A 26869-nucleotide genomic window follows, 5' to 3' on the forward strand; every position below is an offset into this window, starting at 1 on the left:
GCCAGCAGCTCTACTTCTTCCCTAGTAAATGGATTGGCCATTATCAGTTGATCTATTGGGGAAAGAGTAGGCAGTGCATTTTTACCTAAAAAATCAAATAGCTTTTGTTGATCTATATTAAGTTGTCTACTATAGATCTTATTGTAGTGAGAGAGCATTATCTTCCCTATCTCAGCCGACTCAGATGTCTCTGTATGAGTAACGGGGCATTTTAAAGAACAAATCAGATTTGCAGCAGCTTGTTCTCTAGCCTGCCAGGCCAGAAATTTCCTGGTAAAATTGCTTTCTTCGTAAATTTTTTGCGATTGCCTAAGAAAAATCTCTTCGCTATGAACAAAAAAATGTTGGCTAAGTTCCCTCTTGGCTTCGTTTAATTGATTTTGCACACTTCCAGCGGGATTCTGCTGCCTTAGTTCAGTTAGAACCTGTGTATTGTGTTGGAGCGAATTCTTTATATTCCTGGCAGCAGACAATTCTGCTGCATCTTTCCCAATAATTATGCCCCGAATAAAAGCCTTCAAGGAATCCCAAACAAAATTAAGGGGAGCCGTTTCAATGTTACGGGCAATAAATCAGAAATTTCCAGTTTGAGTGATGTCACCCATGCTTCATCATGCAAATACGTTTTATTGAACACCCATCGCGTGGGAGCTCTTGTATTTTCCACCAATGCTAATTCAATAACTAGCATTGCATGATCGGAGAACCCATAATGCAAAATCTTCTGATAGCAAAAATTAAGCTGTCTGGAGAAAAGATAAAAATTAATACGGGAAGAAAACCTGAATCTGCCGGACCAGCAATTATATTCTTTTTTTAATGGGTTTTGTGTACGCCATGGATCGCAAAGATCAAGTATTGTCATGTTATTGAAAATGGATCTGAATGATTTAGGTTGAAGCTATTTTTTCATACAAGTAGCTGAATCCAACTTTAAATTCATCAGAATATTAAAATCCCCTCCAATAACAATATTCCCTCCCACCATCAATAAACATTGAAATAGATCCTCATAAATCCCAGAATTATCATCAACTGGGGCATAAAAACTAACAAAAGTAATGGGTCTTTGTCTATTATTAATTTTACATGTGGCCCAGCACCAGCGGCCTGAACCACCCTGTTCTATCTGTATAATTTCAGCATATAAATTCTTATTTAGAAAAAGCGCAACCCCCCGCTGGGAGTCAGAGAATGAGGAAAAACCTTGATATGAAGCCCATGATTTGAACATAGAGAACTCTTCAATTTTTATAACTGGAATATGAGTCTCCTATAACAAAATGACAGCAGGATTTTCAGTCTTGATCCACATTTCTATGGCTCACATTTTTTTCTTATTGTTGAAACCATTAACATTAAAAGAAATAATTTTCAGACCCATTCTAATAAAGAATCAAAATCGTAAACCTGAAAGAGAAACATCTCAAAAACATTGCACAATCTCTGTCTGTCCGCCCCTTTTTTCCTTTATCAGTTACACCCATCTTGAAAAACCCACAGCCTAAAATTAGAAAGTTAGCAAACAGTAGCACAAAGGACTTCATTTTTTTTTCCGCCCCTCCCACCCGTGCTCCGAACCCCCAACACCCCCCCCCCATCCTGTGGACATTCCCCCCGTTCTGTGGTCCTTCTCCTACTCCTATTTCCCTCCCCCACGCGTGCCACAGAGCCTTAACCTTTAACATTGAGGTGTTGTGTTATTACACCCCTTAACCCCCCTGCTCCCCCTGCCCCTCACCCCTCCCCCTCCACAATCCTTTTAATTTCAAATGTGTTTTATTGATTTTAAGAGCAGAAATAGGCATCACATTGCAATGGAAATGCATCAGGCATATAAGGCGAGCGAGACAGACAGGCACGTCTTCTCTGTAAATTGAACAGAAGGCGAGGTGTATATGCCAAAGTAGAGGTATGATACCAAGGAGACAAATGATAAGCAGTGTAGGAGAACAGAACAGAAATAACAAAAACCAGAAAACCCCCCACATTCCCAACCCATCCCTCCCCCTCCCATCCCAACTAGTGTGCCATGCGCAGGAAGCAATTTCAGAAGTAATCAAATAGTGGATATTGCGATCATGCATGAGATCCCGAAGGTTCACGCGTAGCTTCAGTAAGGCGCAGAATTCGAAGATATCTGGGGCATGTGATCTCATTAAATTCTTTGGACAAGAGGGATAGCAACAGAAGCCAGACCTTTTGAAATGCAACAGTGGTATGTGTAAGGGTAGCCTGGATGCATTCCATCCCCAAAGTGAACCAGAGTTTGTGTAGCCATCCCACATGCGTGGGCTTGGTGGTCGAGCCCCAGAGCGATAAGACGTGCTGTGTAGCTGCTTGCATGGCGATCCCCATTTGGCGACCCCGAATAGATTTCAAGGGAAAGGTGAGTGCGTTAGGCAGGCCTAGGACAGTGTAGGCAGGGTATCTCGGGATTTCGGTGTCAAAGGTGGAGTCAATGTCATCCAGGACTGTCTCCCAGTAGCTCCGGACCTCACAGCAGTCCCAGGGGAGATGGGTTAATGTGCCTCGCTCCCCACATCACCTCCAGCACAATGCTCTGCGGGTCGGGTTCCCTCTGTGAAGCCGGGCCGGTGTGAGGTGCCAATACATTGCCAGCTTCACCGCAGTTTCCCTGCCTGCTGTGTTGCGTGTGGTTTGTGAGGCCCTGTAGTATATGTAACTCCATTCTTTAGGTGTTAGTGTCCTACCAAGTTCAGCCTCCCAGCGTTTCTGACCCGCTGTTTTACCTGGGATGGGTGGGGGTGTGAGCATTTTGTAGATGTCTGAGATAAGATGTCTATCCGTGTCTTTTGTCAGCAGCCATTTCTCCAAAACTGTCATCGGACGGCCCACTAGGGTGGCGGTGACCGGGTCGGTGAGCCAGTGTCGGAGTTGGAAGTATTGGAAAAGGTGAGGGTCCACTACCTCGTAGCCTTGTCTAATGTCAGAGAGGGAAAGAAAGCCCCGTATATCCAAGAGGTCGCTGGCACAACGGCAGGCGGTGGCACGCCATTGCGAAAAGGCATGAGGATCATTGCCTGGCGGGAACTCCGGGTTGTCCAGGATGGGGGTAAACGTGGAAGGAAAGGTAGTCTAGCCTTTCTTGACAGCGACCATGTCCCAGAACCGCATGATGGTGCGGGTGATAGGTGAGTTCAAGATGTATCGCGACTGGTGCTGCCGGGCGAGGAAAGGAACCCTCCAGAGGGGCGTCTGAGCCATAGCCCTAACCTGGAAGAGCCATCTCTTTTCGGATTCCGGCCTATACCATTCCACCAAATAGCGGAGGTGAGATGCTTGGAAATATTGCAGTAGGTTGGGGACTCCGAGGCCCCCTTCATCCATGCTCCTGTACGTCAGTTGCTTATGTAAGCGTGCTCGTTTCCCTTCCCAGATGAAATGATGGAGGGCGGCCTGTAGGTCCGTGAGGGCGCCTGCAGGGGGCCGACCGGGAGGGTCTGAAAGAGATATAAGATTTTAGGTAGGACTGACATCTCTACCGCGGCGACTCTCCCCAGTAGAGAGAGGGGTTGCTTAGACCAACGCACGAGGTCTGTTCGGATCTGGGCAGTGAGGGTCATGTAATTAAGAGCTATCATCGACTGCCGAAGAAGTGAGAGTGACTCCCAAATATGGGAGTTGTGTGGCCAACTGGAGATCACTCCCATGTATAGAGGCAGGCCCAATGGAGTGGGCGTTTTTGCCCAGGGTCAATATCAGGGATTTCCCCCTATTGATTCGAAAGCCCGAGACAGTACCGAAGGAGTCTAACTCCTCCAAAAAGGCAGGTACCGAGCGATCTGGATGGTCGAGAGCGGCTATGATGTTGTCAGCATAGAGGCTGACCGTGTGTGGTTCTCGGCCGAAGGTGATACCCCCGATGTCAGGGTTGTCCTGGAACTTCTGAGCTAGGGGCTCTATGTACAGGGCAAACAGGAGGGGGGGACAGGGGACACTCTTGTCTCGTGCCACGTTGGATTTCAAACGGGTTTGATCGAAGACTACCCAAGCGGACCCGAGCTTGGGGGCGGTGGTAACAGCAGGCGATCCAGGATTGGAAGCGGTCTCCCAGCCGAAAACGCGTTAGGACTTGTTGTAAGTAGGTCCAATCGACACGGCCGAACCCCTTTTCAGCGTCAATGGCTAATAGTGCGGAGTCCGAGATTTGAAAATGGGCCTTGTCTATCAGGTGGAGCACCCGTTTGGTGTTATCGCTGCATTGACGGTTAGGCACAAAGCCCGATTGGTCAGGCTCCAAGATCCCAGGCAGGCATGGACCAAGGCGCGCAGCTAAAATTCCGGTGAAGAGTTTCAGGTCCAAGTTCAGCAGCGAGATTGGGCGGAACGCAGAGCAGTGTGTGGGTTTCTTACCCGGTTTAGGCAGCACCACCACTTCGGCTGCCAACATATCCAGGGGAATGGAGCTTGGGCCTTCAAAGGAGTTGAAGAGCCGGGTGAGGACAGGAGCTAGCAGCTGGCTAAAGGTTTTGTAAAAACCGGCCGAGAAGCCGTCTGGTCCCGGAGATTTAAGCGGGCGGAGGCAGGAGATAGCGGCCAACACCTCCTCCAGACGGATGGGGGCATCCAAAGCATCTGCATTGGCCTGAGACAGTTCGGTAATTGTTGCCGTGCCCAAATATGCATCGACCTCCTCGAGGGACACCGCCTCAGCACCGTATAATGAGGCAAAATAGGTCCGAAATGCCTCCGCAACCTGAGTCTCCTCAGCGAGGACGGTGCCAGAGTCGTCTGTAAGGCCGGAAATTTTGGAGCGTTGGGTCTTAGCTTTCAGAGCCTTGGGTCTTAGCTTTCAGAGCACTGGCAAGTAAGTGGCCAGTTTTGTTACCCCCGTATGGCGAAGACGGAGCGCAGCAAATTCTGCTCTGTCAGTATCTAGGCTGGCCAATTGGACCCTAGCTGCCTTCAACTGTCTCCAGACCCGTGGAGCGCAAGTGCGGCTGTGAACACTCTCCAGTTCAGCAACCTGAGCGGTGAGGTCAGCTCTTTTCGCTCTCCGGTCTTTGGCCTCTGCTGCGGCGATCGCAATGAGTTCACCGCGGGCCACTGATTTCAGGGCCCCCCACAGAGCTGACAGCGATATCTCCGGCGTATCATTAATGGTTAAGTAGTCGACGATACATTTGTGAAGCCGTTTGGTGACCTCCGGCCTCTGTAGGAGGGTTTCGCGGAGGCTCCACGACCCTCGGGGGCGAAGGGATACAGGGATTTTGAACGACAGCTCCACCGCGTCGTGATCTGAGAGGGCCGCAGGTACTATGCGACGGCTGCAATCAGCTCTTTATGTGGGTCTCGGCCCCAGGGCCGGAGGCAGTGGGTCGTCCCCGTAGGCTCTACTGGCAGCTAGCCGGTCCCTTCCTCGCTCAGGGGCAGGAGCAGAGAGCGCGCAAACAGGTTACTGCTCCGGGGCGACCGCCATTTCAGGAGCCGCGGCAGAGTCAACACTCGCTCTCAGAGCCTCGTTGGGGTCGCGCAGAAGCAGCGACAGTTCTCTGGGGGTAACAGCCGAACTCAGCTCCCGATATCCGATGTGCTTGGTGTTCTGGGGAGGTTAGGCGTCACTTTTAGGGGCTTTAGGAGGGATCGGGGCAGGGAGCCGCGGAGACCTGTGTCCGATCAGGTCGCCATCTTGGACACGCCCCTCCACAATCCTTTTAAGACACATTTTAGGCATTTCAAAGAGAAAAAAAAATGTAGATAACTAAACAAAATCAAGTCCTTCTAGCCATGCGAGATCTCCCTAAGCAGCTCCTGCGCTTCATCAACATTTGACAAGATATCAAATTTGCCCTTAACCAAAACTTTCAATTTCGACTGCTGGGCAATCATGGCTTGGGCTCCCTTCGCTTTGAACAACTGGAGAGTTTTAACGAACTCCTTCCTTCTGCGAGCCGCAGCTGCGGACATATCCGAGAAGATTCGGCATTTAGTAGTGGCATTAACTGCGAATTGTCTCTGTTGAATAGCCTTGGGCAGAATTGTTTCTTTTATCCGGATATCTGAAAAGTTTAACAGAATAGTGCGAGGGAGTGTGGAATTAGGAAACGGCTGGGCCGGGACCCGATGAGCTTGGGTAATCGTTAAGTCACCCTTGAATTCTGGGATCACTTCATGTTGGAGAAAAGAGGTGACCCAATGGACCATATTGGACCCCTCTGTTCCTTCCGGGACCCCCACTATTCTTAGATTAGATCTTCGATTATAGTTTTCCAGATCGGCCAGTTTTATTTCCAATGCCTTTGAGGTCTTAGACATGACTTTGACATCTTTCTTAACATCTGTCATTTGGTCTTCCAAACTAGAGATCCTGCCCTCAGCCTCTTGCAGACGAACAGGGAAAGTAGATACTAAATCTTCGATTTTATCCAATCGCTGGTGTATTGAAGCCAGCTCAGCTTTTTGGAACCTTTTCATTTCCCTCACCTCATCTAAAATCAGATTAGCATGTCTTTGACTGACATCTGCAGCTCCCCCACAGTCTTGGTGTCCATATCAAGAATAGGGCTGAATGGATCCACAGGGCCTGCAGATCTAAGATCAACTTGTAACACTGCGGCCTTTACCAAATCATCCCCTCTTTGACCTACAGATTAGCTTTTTTCGACGTGTGGTGAGGTGTTGACGGGCATTGTATTAGCTGCCACTCTTGACGCTGGACCCAAGGTACCTGGCAACACTGTAACCGCTGATGTTTCTGAAATATGGCTTGATCCCGAAAAAACAGCAGGCGGAGCCAGACTACTGGCAGTAATCATAGCAGGCTTTTTCTCAAACAAAGGAAATTGTTTTGATACTTTGAGCGCCGCCGGTGTTTTAATCTTTTTTGCTTCCTTCAGGCCATCTTGAGCGGATTGCCCAGTCTGAGCCACCTCCAAGCCAGAATTTGTTTCCCCTGTCTCTACTAGCACCAAATTACCTCCTGGGCTTGTTTGAGTAGGTAAAACTGTGAGGGACGCTTCCAACTCGCCTGAACTTTCAGAGGAGTGTATAGATACCTCCTCCTTGCCATCATCTTTACCCGCAAATTTAGCGGCTACTGCTGCCTCTTTAGCTTGCTGACGGCGGGCCTTCGCCTTGATTCATACATTCAGGAGTTTGCCCATGTTTTAGCTTCTCCAGCGGTAAACCTTTTTGAGCCCCCCCCCCCCCCCAAAAAAGGGAAAAGCAAGGAATTCTGGATGCTGAAGTCCTGAACGGAATGCAAAAAGCTTGCTATCACCAGATCACCGGAAGTCGAAGTGAATACTCAAGGCAATATCTCCAAAAAAGAGGGAAGAAAAGGACTCTGGATACTGAAGTCTTAAGCAAAAGAAGGGAATGCAGAAAGCTTGCTGACACCAGACTTCCAGCATCACGGAAATGAGGGTAAGTAATTCAAGATATATCCAAAGTATCGCCAAATGCAGAAACAAAATCCTTTGCACGTGCCAAAACCCTTAGCCGGCCACTGCCGCCACCGTTGCGCACGGAAATTCTGTGCGAAAAATGTATTGAGTAAGAGGACTCACCCAATGCCACCAAACCAGAGGGTGAAAGTCGTTTGGGGCTGGGGGCGAGTCCAAAAGTCCGCGGATCAACAGTCTTTTATCCAGTAGTCCTGTGTATCTACGCTCGGGGCTCGGTCTTCATGTACGCATATGTGTCTCATATATGTCTCTGCTCCTGCTTCCCTCGCTTATAATGGCACATTCAGGCTAAGTTGGGTTTATCCTTATTTTCCCTGCTTCTCTCCTCATTTCTATTACAGCGCTGACACACAGGTGTTGCTTATCTTCAGCCCTCACTGCTGCGCTTTTCCCCCGTTCACCTCGCCGCCACCGTTCCTGCTCCGCCTCACCTGGGACTCGGGCCGTGAAGCTAGCACACCAGGAGAGTCAGTGTAGATGAAATCCGAGATGCGGTCTTCTTTCTGTTTTTCGGAATGTGCTTTTCGAGGATGCAGAGATGGGCATCAGGCGCAGAAACACGCCGAACCGAACCTCTTCCTCAATTACTTTCCAAATTTGCAAAACGCCGCCACTGCAAACAGATGAGAACCTTGACCAGAGCTCTCGCAGCATACCGCCATCACGAAGAGGGGGTGGAGCAGGAAATCACGGGATCACAGGTGGCTATGGGGAGGCGTGGTGCACCGCCATTCTATCCCACAAACAAAAAATGCAGTATCATTCATCAGAACCTCAATGCGGTGGAATTTGGACTCTTGCTTCCTAATTATCTGTATTCTCCTTCTAGAACTAATAGTTTTGTTTATGTTGCACCATCTGAATTGGATGCGTGTATTTGGCTTAATGCTGTTTCCTCTGTATTTCTATACCCTCATGTTGAGGTGTGTATATGTACAGTTGTTTTTGACTTTGTAATAAACCAAACTAACCTTTCTAAATTGTCCTTTGGTTCTTAAGTATCAGGAAGTGGTGTTCAAGATTGATTGTGCATTAATGATTTTCTCCCCTTCACACTTCTATGCGGCTAGAAATACCCCTCAAAGAGTGTCTCTAGATAGGTTCAAGAATGAGTAGGAGTGGCCCCTTTTCACTGGTCCCATTTCTCCTCAGAGGCACCATATTTACAGCTGAGGGGCATGAGCAGACCAGCATCTCAATTACACATGTTGTCAGTGATCTCAGGAGTGAGGCAAGATAGCTGTAGGTCACAGCCTCTTCGTCAGCACAAAAAATACAGGTGAGGCAGTAAAATTTGTGGTCTGCTGTACACCTCTGCAACGTTGAACTCCCCCAGATCAATAGGGTGCCAAGTACCCATCAGCAGCCAGTGTCAGCAAATAAACAAGTGGGCTATAATAGGCAGCACTCTACTGTGGATCACTGCATGTAATCCCCAGGGCGTGGTCAGTCAGCTCGGGCACAATTCATGCCATTACTGCTGATCCAACATTTTCTTGACCCACACTTTTATACTACTTACTCTTACTCTTGGTCCTCCGATAGATCTTATATGTGCATACTGAGGGGAAAGAGAGTTTGTGGTTAACCTTCATTAGACAGTGCAACCATTTGGCTACACAATGAGGACCAGGAATCAGTAGTCAAGTTTAAAAAGGCTTTGTTACAAATTAGTAATTAAGTTCAAGTAAATCACTCTAGACATCATGTTGTAGAGGTACAATAAAGCTAGAGGGAGACCAAGTCTCCTGATCAAGTTTAAGTGAATCAGAATTAAACAAACAAGAGGCTCAACAGCTGCTATTCCGATCAACTGCACTAATATCTGATGTTAGGAAAACAATCTAAAATTATTTCGACTATACATTAGAAATCTAAGTTTCCCAAGTGCAGTCCTTAAAATAACATTTATTCAGTTGTTTACAGAGTCTTAATAGTCAAAGAGTTGCTTATAGGAAAGAAAAGCATGGTAGAGCAAGTATACAGTCAGTTACATGACAGAAGCTCTGTCAAGAGTCTTCACAGAATCAGGAACGTCTCAGTCTAAGCCACACTTAAAGTAGAGTCCATAATAGTCATTGAGGTCTAAACATCTCAAAGTCCATTCAAGGGCAGGGGGGAATAATGAAAAGGGTCAGCAAAAAGGGTGTGAAAGGGAAATCTGCATCAGGCTTGTTAGATTTGGGGGTCTCTAGTTAGCAGTTAGTACCTTTGACCAAATAGGGACCCTTGCATCTAGTCAGGGTTAGGGGTACACTCCTAAAATAACCCCTGCTCACCCCCTTGGTAGCTTGGCACGAGCAGACAAGCTTATCTCAGAGGCAGTATGTAAAGCATTTGTGAACACATACAGTAACCCAGTGACAACACTACAGATGGACACCACACAAGTTGTAGTATAAAAATAAGTATTTTTATATAGACTCAACACAAGACCACAAACAACAAAAATCCACTAAACTGTACTTTAAAAATGGTAGAAATAGCTTAGTTCTCTTTAGATGTAAAACGTTACACTTTAAGTTCAATGTACCTTTGGATGTGTAACACTATACAACGAAAGTGTTGCATGGAAGGTTCCTTACACGCAAGAACGGTGATACGCCGGGTCCCTACTGATGTGCAGGGGATGCGTTGGTTCTTCTCGGTGTGGGGAGGGGATGCGTCAGTTTCTTACTGCGCTTCTGTGGCAATGGGGCCCGCAATACCGTGATGCGATGAAGATCTGGTGCAATGAAACTAAAATTGTCGTCTTCTCCTTGATGCCACACGGTGCGTGCACGCCCGACGGCTGTGCTGCGCCTCAACAATTCTTCTGAGCTGCGACAGGCCCTGCGGCACGCTTCCCGGTGATGCGGCGGCGCCTGATGCGACGTTGAGCCTCTTCTCCGGCGATGCGAGGCACTTCGGCAGCAGCGTCACGCTTTCCCAGCAATGCGACGGCGGCGGCAGCAGCGGCGACACACTTCTCCGACGATGTTAAAACCAACTTCACTAAAAGATGTATTGTATTATTCTGAGTTTAGGCATACTAAACTTGAATGTCTACCTAGTTCCCTGAGTCAGTTAGGATTATAAGGTGTTATAATCAAACTGCCCATTCTTGCCTATGGGGAACAGGTAGTATTGCAATAGTGAAAAACGAAAATGGCTGTAACTATTTGGACATTCCACACACATCAGGGCATGTCCTACCTTTAACCTAAAAGGCACCTTGCCCTTAGGCCTACCATAGGGGTGAATAATATGCAGAAAAGGGAAGGTTTAGGGACTGGCAAGTGGGTGCACTTGCCCGGTCAACATGGCAGTACCAAACTGCATACAAGCTCTGCAATAGCAGACCTGAGACACACTTTTACAGGTGGCTTCTGTGGGTGGCACAACCAGTGCTGCAAGCCCACCAGCAGCAGTTGATTTACAAGCCCTGGGCACACTCAGTGCACTGTACTAGGGTCTAAAAAGTAAACCAAACCCGTCAATCATGGAGTCACTAATCCCTACATCAATTTACAATAGGGAGAGCATATACACTTTAGCAGTGGTAAAGTGCCCAGAGTCATAAAATCAACAAAAACATGTCAGACAAAATACAGGAGGAAGGTAAAAAGTTCAGGGATGACCCTGCAAAAAGGGCCAAGTCCAACAGGGCTGCAGATAGTGTTCAGCATGGAAGTCCACAAGAGTCCAGGGACAAGAATTCGGACCTTGTTCGGGGAAAAGTGAGAAAGAGCTCCTTCATTCCGGACCATTGGTAGGTTATAGTCTGTAAAACCTGCAAGCAACATTCCTTCAGTTGCAACAATCTGAAGAAGCAATTGTCCAAGGGGTTCACACCTTGCAAGCTGCAACAGTTGTGAAATGGCCCAGACTAGACACGGGAACAGTGACACTTTTACATTCCCAGATCTGTGATCCATTATGCATTTATCAACATTACAGTTCCTGTGAGCTCTCCGTCAAGGTCCTCTTCCCAGAGTATGTATCTATCACTAATAGAAGAATGTATCGGTTCTTAACTAGCAATGCAGAGATCAGTTGCAAACATTATTTAAGTTAGCAGAAACAGTAACCAGTGAAAATGTAATACGCATAATGATGAAGTTCAGGCCTACAAAATCATGACAATTCAAACTATTAAATCATAGTTTGCACATTTAATATACGTGTGTACAGTTAAACAAATGATTATACTTTCTTTAGTATTTTAATTCATACGGCATTAGCATACACGAAAACTCAAATTTCTCTATAGTACGTATGACTAACAACTACATGTAAAAAGGCCTACATGTAACAACAAAAAATGGATACATTGCATAATAATTATCATTCTGTTCAAAATCATAAACTACATATGTGACGATGGCTCGAAAGTAATATTTGTGACATTAATATTTGTGACATTTTGCATATGTTCAAAAAATCCTAAACCATGTGTTAATCATGAAGCAAAATAATGCGAAGGAACAATTCTTTTAATTTCATCAAATGAATATTTCTGAAACATTCATATTAAATCTATATCTATTGATTAAGGATGGTTTCTAAATGTATATTTCAGTCACCATGAATAGAAACACTTTATGAGTAAATTCACATGTTCTATAGTAAAGCCACTCTTTCATAGCAATGTTGAATGGATTGTCATTACCTCCCGTCCCTCCCTTGCCTTCCTTCAGGACAATTGAAGCCCCGCCTCCCACCCAGACCCACCCCAGCATAAAAACTGTGCCCGCCCCCACCTGCACCTGTTTTTTTCTGTCTCCCTAGTGGGACTTACCTTTTCAGCTCCTCCCTGTGGCGGTGCCCAGGAGTCTTCGGTCTGGTTCTCTGCTACGGCGTTGCCTTCTGGAGCGTTCTCCTGGCGGTGCCTCCTCTCCTCGTCTCCCTCGTGGTGTGGGGGCGGAGCGGTGGCTTGGAGCTCCTAGACGGTGTCGGACGGTCCTCCTGTGGCTGTGGCTGCGTTTCCGGGTCGGGCTGTGTGACTGCCTCCTCCCGGTATGCTGTCTTCCCGGAGGCCAGGTAGGACGGGTTTCTGCCTGTTTTCAGTTGTTTTTCCCCTTCCAATGCTTGGGCATTTCTCTTGATGTGATGCCTGCCTTGGTGCTGTACTTCGGCGGGTATTCTTTTTGCCTTTGTTGGCGCTGCGTTTTTCTGGAGGAAGGGTTCGTGTCCTGCCTGTGCTCCTGTTTCTTTGGATTATGGTGGCCTTGGCTGAGTGCCACTGGGTCGCTTGGGGTTAGTGGGGGCATGCTGATGTCCTCTTCCTCTGCGACTCCGGTCTCCCTTTGGGCGCACTGGTCGCCTGGGCTCCGTGGGGGGTGTTCTACCTCTCATGTCTGGTTGGTGCTATACTGGATTGGGGCTGCTCTGTCCTGTGTTCTGGGGTTTGGAGGTTCTGTTGCTGCCTTCTATCCCCTCTTCATCCTGCGAATCCTGTGGGCGACTGATTCCCTGTGGGTGCTTGGATGCTGTGGATCCTTCTCCCGCCACTGGCGCTGTCTGTGGCTCCAGGGTGGTGGGCGTTCTGGACGTGGGTCGCTGGGCTCTTGTGCTGGTCGGCAGGGTTTTCCTCTTTCCTGCTGGGCTGGGACTGTGGGTTTCTTTCCTTGGTGTTCCCGGCCCTCCCGGTTGGCCTTGCCCTTTGGTCCCGGGGTGGGGGCCTGGTGCGATGTGAGTGGCGTGCGTTGCTCGTACTGGTTGTATGTGCTTTGTGCTTGTGGCTTTGTCCACTGTGGTACTGGCCTGCTGACAGTTGCTTGTTGGTTGCCTGTGGGGCCTGCCGTGTGCGGTCTCTCCTCAGCCCTCCGTATTCCTTCGGCGCTGTGTTGGATCCTCTATTGTTTCAGGCTTCTCTGCACGCTCAGTTTGCGTCGGGGGATTTCTCTTCGGTGCGGAGAGTCCCTCTCTTCCTCCGGTGGCTTTGCTTCTTTGTGGGAGTCGCCCCCTTTCCTCCCGTTGGGCTGTTGGTACCTGTCCTGGTCGCGCTGCTTGGTGGGTCTGTTCTGCTTGGATGCTGCGGTGGCGCTGGGGGCTGGCCTGTCCTTTGCTCTACTGTGCCCTCCTTGGTGCTGGGTTGAGGTCAATTGCTTGTGGTGGCTGGGTGTCGCCGCTTGGGCCCTCTGCTTACCTTGCCGTGAATGGGGCGTCCTGCCTTTCTCGCGTGCCTTGCACTGGGTCCTCTCCATCATCCCCGCTATGGGTGTCTCCTTCCGTCATTCGGAGGGGCGCGGTTTTGGCCGTTTTGTTCGCCCTGGCTTGCTGCCTCCTTGTTTGTGTGCCAGGCCCTGTTGGGTCCCTGTCACTGCTGTCGGGTCGGTTCCCTGTCTGTGGGTGGTCGTCTTTGGCATTTCCTCCTCTGTGGCTGCGGGCCGTTTCTGTTGTTCCTGGGGTCCTGGGTTCTGTGGGTCGTGGGTGCTGGGTCGGCTTGGTGCGGGTTCCTCCTGGTCGGGGGTTCGGCTGCCTCCGGTGCCTGTCTCCGGTTCCTGCTGGGTGGCTCTGCGGGACTGGGTGTCCTGTTTGCTTGCCATGTGATCCATCTGCTGGGTTCCTATCAGAGGGGCTCGGGTCTGGGGCCCGCTCCTTTCTGTTGCTGGGGCTGGGGTGTCCGGCGGCTTTGTGCCGTTCTGGTTCTCCTGGGGGTCTGCTCCTGGTTTCGGTCCATTCCCTTCCACGTGCTGGTCCTTCGTGCCGTCTTTCCGCAGGCCCAGCCTGCCTGTTTATGGCATGCCCTGGGTTTTGGGGGCGCTTCTCTCCGCATCCATGTCACTGCTTCTTGCTGCGTTTCCTGCGGTTCTCTGTGGAATGTGCCCGTGTTCCATGTGGCGTCCTTCCCCTTCAGCCTCTGTCCTTTACCCTGGGTCTTCCCGCTTGTATGGGTGCTCTCGGGCTCTCCTTCTTGCGGAGGGGGTTTTCCTTCCTCCGTCTCTGGTCGACCTCTTGCGGATGGTTCTTCCGGTGGTCGGGTTTTTGGTGTCCCGGGGTTTGTCTTCTCTGATCCCCTGTCGGTGCTAATTTTCTGGCTTTGCTCGGCCCTGGTCCCTTGTCCGGCGGGCTCCTGGTCTCTCTCCCTTCGTGGATTCGGGCCTTGTGGTCCCGGGGGCTCCTCGGCGGTCCTGAGGCTGCAGGTGCTGGGGCGCTTGGCTTCTGTGGTGTTTCTGGTTCCCTGGGCTCATTTCCTTCTTCTCCGTCTGACTCTTGTTGGGTTGGTCTCCGGGGTCCGTTGTCCCTGCTGCCCTTATAAGTTCGTCCCCGGGAGTGCTCTCCTGGTGGATCGGCCGCTGTTGCCTTCTGGCCATGTGATCCATCTGCTGGGTTCCTATCAGAGGGGCTCGGGTCTGGGGCCCGCTCCTTTCTGTTGCTGGGGCTGGGGTGTCCGGCGGCTTTGTGCCGTTCTGGTTCTCCTGGGGGTCTGCTCCTGGTTTCGGTCCATTCCCTTCCACGTGCTGGTCCTTCGTGCCGTCTTTCCGCAGGCCCAGCCTGCCTGTTTATGGCATGCCCTGGGTTTTGGGGGCGCTTCTCTCCGCATCCATGTCACTGCTTCTTGCTGCGTTTCCTGCGGTTCTCTGTGGAATGTGCCCGTGTTCCATGTGGCGTCCTTCCCCTTCAGCCTCTGTCCTTTACCCTGGGTCTTCCCGCTTGTATGGGTGCTCTCGGGCTCTCCTTCTTGCGGAGGGGGTTTTCCTTCCTCCGTCTCTGGTCGACCTCTTGCGGATGGTTCTTCCGGTGGTCGGGTTTTTGGTGTCCCGGGGTTTGTCTTCTCTGATCCCCTGTCGGTGCTAATTTTCTGGCTTTGCTCGGCCCTGGTCCCTTGTCCGGCGGGCTCCTGGTCTCTCTCCCTTCGTGGATTCGGGCCTTGTGGTCCCGGGGGCTCCTCGGCGGTCCTGAGGCTGCAGGTGCTGGGGCGCTTGGCTTCTGTGGTGTTTCTGGTTCCCTGGGCTCATTTCCTTCTTCTCCGTCTGACTCTTGTTGGGTTGGTCTCCGGGGTCCGTTGTCCCTGCTGCCCTTATAAGTTCGTCCCCGGGAGTGCTCTCCTGGTGGATCGGCCGCTGTTGCCTTCTGGCTGGGTGTTCGCTGGCTCCTCCGGCTCCGCTTGTGGTGGCTTCGGTCACCTGCCTGTTCTTGGCTTTGCTGGGTTCGGTTCGGGTTCCAGTTCTGGTTCCTGCTGGTCTCCCGGGGGTTCTCTTGCTGACGGATTTGTGGCATTTGGGCTTGCCCTGGTGCCCTTTTGGGGCTCTCTGCGGGGTCCGTGGGTGTTGGCTCAGTCTGTCGTCCGGTGGCTTCGTCCTATGCCGCGGTCGGGTTGGTCCGGGTTCTGGTCCTTGTTCCTTGGTTGCCTGTGTCCTGCGTCCTGTGTCTGTGGACTCTGGTCTGGGTGCTCGGGCTGTCTGATCTCTGCCTTCGGTGGGTGGCCTGTGTGCTGGCTGTTCTGTTGTGCTGGGTCCCTCCTTCATCCTGGGTTTTCTCACTCCTTCCCTGTGTCCGGCCTGTTGGTGGGTCGTTGGGGCCTCCCTGTGGTGGTCTTGTTGTGGGCCAAGGTGGGCCTGGGTGGCCCGGTTCTGGTCTCTGGGCCGGGGGCCCAGGTCTTGGGGTGGTCGGCGGCTGACCCTCTCCTAGGCCTCTGGGTTTTTCTGTGTGCCTTTCCCTTTCCCCCTCGCTGCTTTTCTGCTGCTCTGGGCATTTCTGGTGCGGGCCCTGTGGGTCTGTTCTCGGGGGTTGTTGGTTGCTCCCTGTTGGCCTTGGGCTCCTTGTTTTCCTCTCCTGTCCGGATTGTGTTGCGCTTGGTGAGGGTTCCTTCCTGTGGTTCCGTGCCCTTCCCCTGGGTTCTGTGCGGGGCTTGCCCCTGCTGCCTGGCTGTTGTGCGGCTAGCCTTGGCCGGGTTGGGGGTTCTCGGCTGGCTGGCGGTGGCTTGCGGGCTTCCCATCGGTCCTCCTCTCGGCTGTCCTTTGCTTGGTGTTTGCTGGCCTTTTCCGCCTGGGGTTCTGCTCTGGGTGTTGTTCCCATGGTGCTGGCCTCCTTTTGGTGTAGCGGTTCGCTCCTTCTGGGGCTCTTCTGGGATTGTCGGTGGCTCCTCTGCAGGTGCAGGGGGCGGCTTTCCTGCTTCTTTGTGCTCCTGGCTTCCTTGCATGTTGCCTGGGGTCTGTTGCCTGGTTTTCTTTACCGGGTCTGGTGTGTTTGATTCCCCACCCTGTCGGGTCCTTCCCTTCGAGGTCTTTGCTGCTTGTGTTGGATGTCTTATCCGGTCCACCCTTTGGGCTCCTTGGGGTCTTGGGCTGCGACTCTCGGCTTTCGGGCCTTGTTTTTTGGTTGATGTCGCCCCCGCGGGCGCTTGGGGGTGTTTTGGGCCCTGTCTTGTGCATTCCCTTCTGTCTGGTCGGTATGGTTCTGCGGGTTTTGGGTCCGGTTCCGTCCCTTGTCCCTCCGGTGGCTCGGGCGTTTTCGCTCTGTCGTGGGGTGGTTTTGCCTGTGTTCTGTCCTGCTCCTTCCTTGGCTGTGGAGTCTCGTTTGCTCGGTTTGGCTGTCCGGCCTCTTTTGCTGTGGTGCCTGCTGGTTGTGGTGTCCTTCCGGGTGGAGGACTCTATTTGTTCGCTTTGGTCCGACTCAGGTGTTAGCCTTCCCCCACTCCGTGGGGTTGTTGATTTCGGTCCACAGTCTTGGTGGCTTTTCCTCTGGTGGGGGTTCGGGCCTCGGAGTCTTGTCCTCTTTGCGAGGCCGGGGATGTTGATCTGCTGTGTTTGGGGCACTGTTTTGTGTTCTTTGTCACTCAGTTGTCCGTCTCTGTTTTCTTCTGCTTGCTATGTCCTCAATTGTGCTGAAGGAAGGCGAGGGAGGGACGGGAGGTAATGCATCCATTTCTAACGATAATGGCATTACTCCTAGTCCTACTCCCTCGCCTTCCTTCAAGGACCCTCTCTCCCTCCCGGTGCGGTTCAACTGAGTGCTAGCTCGGCTTGTTTGTGTACAGGTGGAGGTGGGGGCGGGCAGAGTTTTTATGCTGGGGGTGGGTCTGGGTGGGAGGCGGGGCCTCAATTGTGCTGAAGGAAGGCGAGGGAGTAGGACTAGGAGTAAGGCCATTATCGTTAGAAATGGATGCATTCATAGTTGTGTCACATAAGACACGTGCTAAGTGCACATTTAAATCAGATATCTTTGCATTTTCTGCCATGATCTGATGGAATGGGCAACTTTGCGCTGCATCACTGCCTCACAACTTCACTTAGGTCTGGTGCTTGCAGTCCACTTCCCGATGTGTCATCTCCGTCACCATTTTATTGAATAAATGGGGTCAACCTTCATCCACACATCAGCCTCAGTCTTCTCCACAGCCCAGGACAGTCGCGTACAACGGCTGATTGCCCTAACCAGAGTAGAATCGTGGCCCTGCCCATCTGCAGATCTTTTGTGGCACCTGCTCAAGCTTACAGCGTAAGTTGCCTGCCAGGGGTTTTAGTGGGATGAAACAATTAGGGGGGATCTCTCAAAGGGGTGGGCCGATGTATTTAAGGGCGTGGCTTAACCCCTTCCATGCTGCTGACGGAACGGTTCCGTCATGCACTACGGGTGAGCTGTGCGGATGACGGAACCGTTCCGTCATGACTCCGCCCGCGCAAGGCGGAGTCAGCATGGGCGGGGAAAACCGCCCGCACGGAAGGGGTTAAAGCATTTAAACATAAAATCTGTGCTTAGCATAGTGTGCCACCTGACTGGTATTTTGCTGCTTTTGTCTTTGTATGCAGTTGTATAATACAAGTAACATTACACCTATAACAACTTGACAAGTCAGGACTATTGGCTTTGTCAATGGTTAGTTACGTAAGATAAATAAGCAACAACTATGGCTTTGTTGTATATAATATTGAAAATGCTTCTGATCTGAACAAATGAAACTGTCAAAGAACTATAACGAGTCTCTTTTAAGTTACTTCAAAGGCAGTGAAAGGTGGTTCCGCTGCAGTGTTAAGAATTTGTTTTCGCCCTGATCGTGAGGGCAAAAATGGAGAGCCGATATGGACCCGTCTCAGCACCTGCTTTTTAGAACTACTGGTGGTGAGCACTGGCAGGACCCTGGACATCTAAAGCCCTGGCGCAGGCTAAAGGAGGTCGGCCAGGCCCGATTGTGACCGAACATCACTCACTGCAGTAGTCTCCGCAAAATGGGTCTGACCTCTACAAATTCAGCTCCTACAAGGAGGTTTTCCCCTACCCTCCATTTATGTGTATTGAAAGCAGAGCTAGGTGCTGAATGCAAGGACTAATGACGGATTTTGATCTCAGCCGCAGAGCCGCACCATAGCATAGGCATCTTGGCTCTAGTCTCTAGTCTCTGGTGCCACCTTCCATACTGAACATCTTTGGATGCCAGACTCAGGAAATTGCCAACTATGTACCTATCTCTGAATCAGTAACACAGACTCCCATTTCTAGACCTAAATAAGTGAGGCCATTTATTATATATAGTATCACAAGCAATAGTATGTGTTCTTTCACTTAAATTAATGTTAACTTTTTTAAAGAGGAGTAGTCTTTTTTGATGTTCATCCTCAGGATGGGACGCACAGAAACGACGTATGTGTTAGTTTAGGGAGTTACTACTTACTGAATGTAGCATCTGAATATACTCTGTTCCCATTTTGTTGTATTATTATTATTTTAGGAGTTGCATATTTTGTAAAATTCCTGTATTTAACATCATGTCACGATACAATCAGAATACTTGTGTTTGGCCACTAATACAATATTTTATTTAGAGTTATTTCTGTACGTTACCGTTAAGTTATTAAAATGAATGTCTATCATCTACAGTTCAGTGAATTCTAACTGTCTGAGATAATAAGCACTACGCAAATATGTATATCTTGCTTGCTTAACAGACCGAAAGAGTGGACCATTTTAAACCTTTCATCTAACTCTGTGGCAATTGTTTTCAATGTATATACTCTACAAAATGCCGTTCCCATGTAATTTATGTTAGAAATGCAGCATATTCTGTCATGTGAAGGTACAGATTTGGTATTCCTTCATGCGTACATTCTTAAAAGTGTAAATAATAAAGTGTGGCATGCCCGCTAAGAAGTGTTTCTAAATCGTCTTCCCTCAGAAACAAATGAAGAAATTAACATAGTTGCAAAGGAAGTGTTTGTGGCAGAAGATAAATATGTAAATACAGAGGCAAATATTGTACCTTTTGAAGCTGGAAAAACGTGCCCAATATCTCGACATGAACTCAAAATTCACCAGATCGAGAAGGAGAACAAAGAGATGCAGGAAAAACGGTAAGTGTCAATTTCAATATATACAGACCACTGTTGCACTCCAGCAAATGCATTTCTATCCTTCTAAAAAGACCTAGGGCTAGATGTAGGTAATAGCAAATTACCGAATGGTAAATACCGAATTTTACCGAATCTGTATTTACTAATCGGTAATTGCTATGTAGGAAAAAAAATCGGTAAAAATACCGAATCGGTAAGATTTGGTTTTTACCGAATCAGTAATTACCGAATCAGTATTTGCCATTGATTCCTAAAGGCCTTGAAGCCCATAGGATTCAATAGCAAATACCGATTCGGTAATTACCGAATCGGTAAAAATACCGAATTTCCAAGGGGTACAGGGTGTCACTTTGACACCCTGTTGCACCCCTGTTTTTGGCTTGTGTGCCATATGACACACATGGCACAGATGTACATGTACACAGAAATTAGTAATTTACCACCCAATAGTATTGGGTGGTAAATAACGAATTTCTAAGGGCCTGTGGCACTGTAAACTGTGCCACCTACATATTGAATTACAGAATTGGTATATTTACCGATTCGGTATTTTACCGAATCAGTAAATTTACCGAATCGGTAAATATACCGATTCTGTAATTTTTTAGCCTCCTACATTACAATACCAAATACCGGTCGGTAACGGCCGAAATCGGCCGTTACCGACCGGTATTTGGGCTCCTACATCTGGCCCCTAGTGCGTGTTTGTTGCCAAAAGCCTGAAGTCAGCCCCAAGCTTGCAAAAGTCCCAGGAGAATGCCAAGTGCACTTGCTGTGGTAGGATTCAATGTTTTGGGTTTTGAGGTATAAAATCTGTTATTGTCCCAAAAATGCCAACAATGGTGTGGCGAGCTGAAGGGTGCACCACAAGGCCTAGGAGCACACAGCAAGAAATTCCCATGAGACACTTGGCTATGGTCTCGTCCGAAGATCACGTGCGACCTGGGGCCCCTTTATTTATCCCCTCGGACCGCACCCACTCACGAGGGGATGATACACTCGCAACAGTGTCAAGTATGGGCCGGTGGCCCCTCTACATCCCTACTGTCCTTTAGATGAACAGAACCAACAAGAGAGGAAACTAGAAACGAGAGGATAGGAGCATAAGAACAAAAGTAAACTGCATGATAGAATTACTTTGTGGCGTTGCAATCTCTGACCCCAAGCCGGCAGGTCCACAGCTCGTTCAGCAGGCATAGTCTTTCAGCCTTTGGCTGGGCGCCGAATTGGGTCTGAGCTGGTACCCTTCGCTTCGGGAGGGTTCTTGCTGCGGATTCTCCGTGGTGCTCCTCAACGGCTTCACTGATGCCCCTGGCATGGATGGCTTCTCAGGGCTCTCAAGGCTGGCCCTCACTCCACACGGGACGGGGGAGAGCACCCAGCTTTCCGGGATGCCTGCAGTGATCTCATCCGGCAGACTTGCTGGATCTGCTCTGTCATCCTGAGACGGGTGCTCCGCAACCAGGACACTTTGAGCGGCCTTGAACCAGGATACGTTTTTCACCACCGTGTGGCAGCCTCTTTGTGCTGTGATCATGGTGCCATCCACACAAGTGACTGTCGACACCTCCGGTTCAAAAGGCATACGAAATTTCCAGCCTGGGTACTGATCCTTGAGGACTACTTTTGATTCTACGCTCAAGGCAGAGGCTTTGGCCCCTCTGTTTGCAGTCCCCTTCTCGTTGGTCGTCCTGCCCTTCTGTTGCGCTCTTTTTGCATCCACTCTGGGCGGCGCCCACTCAGGGTCAGTAGAAATTAGGTCTTGTGGTGAGCGCTTTAGCAGGGGCAAGGCTGGGGCGCTTCCGGTTGTAGTGTGGTGTTGGCCAGTAGGCGAGCAAGAATTGCTGCAGACATGATTCGAGATCTTGGTGCTGGTCCACACAGATTCGGAGATACCTGTTGATGGTTCTCTTGAACCGCTCCACCTCGCCGTTCGCTTGAGACCACTGTGGGGTGATGCTGCGATGCCAGATTGCTCTCCTCGCCAGGAAATCGTGGAATTCTCCCCCCTCGAACGGTGGCCCGTTGTCAGATTTTATCTCATCTGGCTGCCCGAATGTGGCAAAGATCTTTTCCAGGGCTGGTTGCACATGTGTGAATGCCGTGTAGGGCACCAGCACTACCACTGGGAACTTTGAGAAGGAGTCCATGACGACCATGGTGTGCCTCCCATTGGGAGAGCTCCCAAGGTCGATACTTAACGTTGTTCAGGGTGCACTGCATGGTTCTTCTGTGATGACCGGCGCTGGGGGGGGGCACCCCTGGTGATGGTGCACGGGTGGCTGGGATGGACTTCGGCGTCTACCATGTCGTCCATATTGGGAAACGACTCCTTCGCCCACAGTCTGGCCTTTGTCTTGGCAATACCTTGATGTCCTTGATGGGCAAGCGCTACCATCCGTTGGCAGAGAGTCTTAGGTGCAACGATTCGCTGTCCCCTTAGAACTAAGCCAGACCCGCTAATATTGAGTTTGTGCCGCACTCTCCAGAGTTGGCGTTGGGAGTTCTGATCCTTCGCAGTTAGCTGGGTGATTCAGTCCTGGAACCAATGCCACTGTCCCTTTTCCATGGTCTCGTTCACCCTTTTCAGCATGTCATCCTCATACGTGGTGATGAAAATGTCTTCTTTTGTCCCTGCCGCGGGGCAGGTGCTGTCTTCCACCATGGCCACGAAGGCCTAGGTGCTGGCGTCATTGTTTTGCAGTGGCCCACCAGTCTTTTCTGAGGGGATCCAGGACTGAAAATTGGTAGGGTTGTCAGCTCTGGGTCTATATATATCAGCTGAAAAGTGTACGCTTGCAGATGAACTGCCCATCTCTTGATCCTCAGGGGCGCCATGCGTGTCAATCCACTGAACAGCAGTAGGAGGGGTTTGTGGTCTGTTACCACTTGGAAGGGATGGCCGCATAGGCACAGGTGGAAGTGCTGGCATGCCCACCTAATGGCTAGGGCTTCCTGCTCTATTTGAGCATATCTGGTCTCCATTGGGGATAGCGCCCTGCTGGCATACGCCATGGGGCGCAGATTCCTTTGGTGTCTTTTTGTAGAAGGACCGCCCCTAGCCCGATAGGGCTAGCGTCAACCACAAGCTCCATCTTCCGTTTGGGGTGGAAATATGTCATAGTTGTCTGATCCAGTAAGGCTTTCTTGATGTCTTGAAAGGCTGCTTCCTCTCTTGGCGACCACTCCCAGGGTGCACCAGTTTCAGTCAGCAGCCTGAGTGGTTCCACCACAGTGGCCAGATTCGGGATGAACCTCCCGCAGTATGTCGCCATCCTGAGGAAGCTCCTTATCCCTGTGGGATTCTGTGGAACAGGGGCAGTCATGATAGCTTCGGCTTTGCGCGGGTCGACGAGAAGTCCGTCTCATGAAAAGATATATCCAAAAAAGTCTATTGACCCCCGATAGAACGCTCATTTCTTCTTATGGAGCGTGAGTTCATAGTCAGCCAGCCTCTGTGCGGGGTATGGTGTTCTTAGAGACTTTGTGAATAAATCAGGATGTCATCACTTATGTTGATTACTCCTATCAGGCCTGAGAGGATTTCTTTGTTGGTGTTTTGAAACACCTCTCCCGCGGATGACCCGCCAAAACTGAGCGGGGTATATCTCCTGAGGCCGATGTGCATGGAGGACGTGGTGATGTAGCAGCTATCTGGCGCCAACTCCAACTGGTGGTATCCAGAGTTCAGATTTATTTTGGAGAACAACTGTGCCCTGTTCAAATCTGCCACAATGTCATCCATGGTCTGGAGCACATGTCTCTCTCTCCGGATGGCCTGATTTGGAAGCCGGATGGTGTCCGGTTGCTTTGACACCACCATCAATGGGGATACCCATGGTGTGGGTCCAGACATCTTCTCTAAGACCTCCAGGTCTTTCAACTCTCTTTCTACAGTAGTGTGCAGGTGAAAGGGGATGTGCCTGTGTCTCAGTGCCCTCAGCTGGTCTGCCCTGTGGATGTGTAGCTTTACTTGGTGCCCTCGCAGTTTGCCTAGCCCTTAGAAGAGCTGGCGAAATTCACTCAGCATGTCTTGAGGGTGATTTTCATGAACCTGCTTGGCAAAGAACACCAGCTCCAGGCCTTCCACTGTGTGAGACTCCAGCAGCGTTCCTTTCTTCCCCACAGTCACGTGGAACTTAGTTGTCATGGAGTACTCTGCGCTGTATACTTCGACCTCCATCATCCCACGGAGCTGTAGGGGGTCTGTGCCTCCGTATGTGTAGATCTTGGCTGCGTTCGGTGTCAGACGAGGTATGGGCGACAGACGATTGTACTGGTTGGAGTCCATTGTGTTGACCCTTGTGCCTTTGTCTATTAAGGCTTGGACCAATGTTCCGTTTACCATGATGTCGCACATTGGAGGTGGGTGTCTCTTCGGCCCTGATCTCCCTGGCCTTCCTGCAAACGATATGACAAACCTGTGGTCATTGTCTTTGCAGTATGCAGCAGCGCCTTGTTCAGGGGGGGCCCTCAGGTTGTCGTGTTCTTCCAGCATGAGGTTCCTTAGGATTTTCGATTGCCCCTGGAAGTACCTCCGCGTGTGCGCCCTGCTCCACTCCAGGAGATGCTGGCATAGTGATTGGCCTTGCCACACTTTGAGCAGGTTTGCCCTCTGGCGGACACCTGTCTAGCTCCTTGTGGTCTTAACCACACTTCCCACACTTGCCGCTCAGCCAACTTCTGGTACTTCGCCTCTGGGCAGAGTCGCCTCTGCACAACCTCTACTGTCTCCTCCTTGACCTGGACTACCTTCTGCATCACCATGGCGGGCGTGTTTCTCACTCGGATGGCTTCCATCTGGTCAGCCTGCTTGTCAGACAGCTCATACAAGCGGGCAAGGACCAGGATTTTGTCCAGAGATATCCCTGGCTGTAGGAGCATCTGACGCCGCAGTGTGACAGACTTAAATTCCTGGATGATTTGCACCCGGATCTTTTCATTTTGGTCAATATGAGTGCAGGAGTGTGCCAACTTCCGGAGGCGGGCGTAAAACATGTCTACTGATTCCTCCTCCCTTTGCCGGGCCTGGCGTAATTTGAACCGCTGATAGTCTTGTTCATTTGTGGGTCAAAGTACTTATCGAGGGCCGCAATAGGAGCGTCATACTCCCGGGCTGCTCCGGTGTTGAGTAGCATCTCAAACCGCTCGTAGAGCTCGTCCCCTCTGAAGTGCATCAACAGGAAGCGCTTCACCGTACCATCCGTTTCCCGGGTCCCTGTAAAATAGTGATTAAGGCGACCCACCCACAGCTGGCTGAACTGGAGTATAGGCATCACTGAAGCCTGCGAGTGTGGCATGACTGGTGCTGGAGGCTGTGGTGGTGGAGGGTCTTCCATGATACCTTAGGGCTGGTCACCTTGGGGTGTGACAGCACCTCCCTGCATGGGGATTGGGTGGCCTTGTTGCTCTCCTTTCTGGGATGCTGGGCCTTCTGGCTTTGTGTGCCTCGTGTGGGCCCCTTGTGAGCCCCTTGACCGACCTTGCTTTGGTAGAGGCCTGCCTTGCTTGGTGGCTATGCTTTTCTTGCTTGGTGGCCATTGGGCACTTATGGACTGATTTACCCATATTTCTGTTCTTTTTTTCCACTTTTTTCACTTTCCCCTTTTATCAGCCTTCTGTGCTGCCCCTGCATCCCCAGCGCAGTGAAAATTGCTCCTTTGAAGCGTGCTCCACTCATTGTGAGGCCTCCTTGTAGGCTCGTGGGGATTCCTACCGATTCAGGCCCAGGAGCCCCGCCCTCGAGTAATGTGCCACACGGTGGCGGGCTCTTGAGCGGCAGGCTCAGGCAGGAGTGTCATCCGCTCGGACATGGATTGCCGCACCGCAGTAGGCGTTCTCATGTGCGGCCGCCTGATGCGCACACTCAGACCAGGTCGTGATGGCGACCAAGCAGACCTTGGGCAGATACGGGCAGTGCAGAGCTGCCTGGCTGGCGCAGCCACACGCCGGTAGGCAGAACAGCACGTTACCTATGTTGGGGAAACAGATGTGAGGGTCTTTTCTCACCTCTTCGCCAGTGTGACAAGCTGAAGGGTGCACCGCAAGGCCTGGCAGCGCGTAGCAAGAAATGCACACAAGACATCCAGCTATGGTCTCGGCCGAAGGTCACTTGCGACCTGGGTTTATTTATCCCCTCGAACCACGCTCGGTGATGAGGGGTGATACACTCGCAACAGTGTCAAGTATGGGCAGGGTGGCCCCTGCACAAATGGCTTGTACATTTGGTTCCCTGCTGAACGGTTCTGACCAGAATTTGATCCCTGGCCATTAAAGGGTGTTTCCACATAGAAAACAACTTCCTCCCACACAGGGACGTAGTTGAAGGGCGGTGTTTTTGGTTTTGCAACCCCCCTAATAAATGCATTCTCTAAAAAAGAGTTGGATAAGGTGCTTTCATTTGGGAATGGGGAGGTGTCTGTCGCATTTCTTGGATTTTTACATACACACACAGACAAAAGTACACACACACTTGTCTCTGTTTGACAGATCTTAAAACATGTTGGTTATTTTACAAAATAATACGTTTTAAGTACCTCTAACAATTCACACTCCTCTCACATTCCAATGCCCCTTAAGCCCCCTCTTGCCTTGATTCTCATGTATTTTGTTTTAACATGATATGCCAGCTTGAGTGTCGTAAAATCTGAAGCTCCCTCTTCCCCAATTTTATTGGCTAAGCTATGCCCACGAAACTCACGCACGCACATTGCAACTGATTCAAAGTTAGAAAACAGATTGCTGCTGTGCAGCCATGGGGCTGGTGGTAACCTGATAGGCTGGAGGTAACTCTGACCATGAAATTTGCAGCTCCTGGGACTCTGGAGCAGTTATAAGGAGAAAAAGCAACTGACAAGCACCTGACTATTTATACCGCTGTATCACTGTGGAGATCACCGTTCTGATCTGACGCGGAAGCACTTCCAAAATGGTGAGAGAGCCCTTTGCCCTCAGACATGGGCATAGGAAGTGTGGGGGACGCGGGGGATATATCCCCCCCAGGTTTTAAAGTGGGGGGGACACGGGGGACAAGCATGGGGGGGACGAGGGGACAAAAGAATTTCCCCTCTCCCTTCTGTTATTCGTAGGGCCATTAGCTCGCGAAAGTGCTACCTAATGGCCCTGCACTTGACCTGCCAGGAGTCAAAGAGGCCACCCGCCCTCTTT

At 50.4% G+C, this 26869-nt stretch overlaps 1 protein-coding gene across 1 annotated transcript in view; it reads left to right on the forward strand.

The window, feature by feature from the left end:
- The window catches only part of LOC147712585 (AMP deaminase 1-like), a 2876771-nt gene that overhangs the window by 343676 nt on the left and 2506226 nt on the right, over positions 1–26869 (forward strand). Inside the window, exon 2 of the mRNA XM_086923285.1 lies at positions 19528–19702. Within this exon, the coding sequence (XP_086779411.1) occupies positions 19528–19702 (175 nt within the window). The remainder of the gene's footprint in view (positions 1–19527; positions 19703–26869) is intronic.

The sequence above is a fragment of the Lissotriton vulgaris genome, chromosome 5 (genome assembly GCF_964263255.1).
Source record: "Lissotriton vulgaris chromosome 5, aLisVul1.2, whole genome shotgun sequence".
Lineage (NCBI taxonomy): Eukaryota > Metazoa > Chordata > Amphibia > Caudata > Salamandridae > Lissotriton > Lissotriton vulgaris.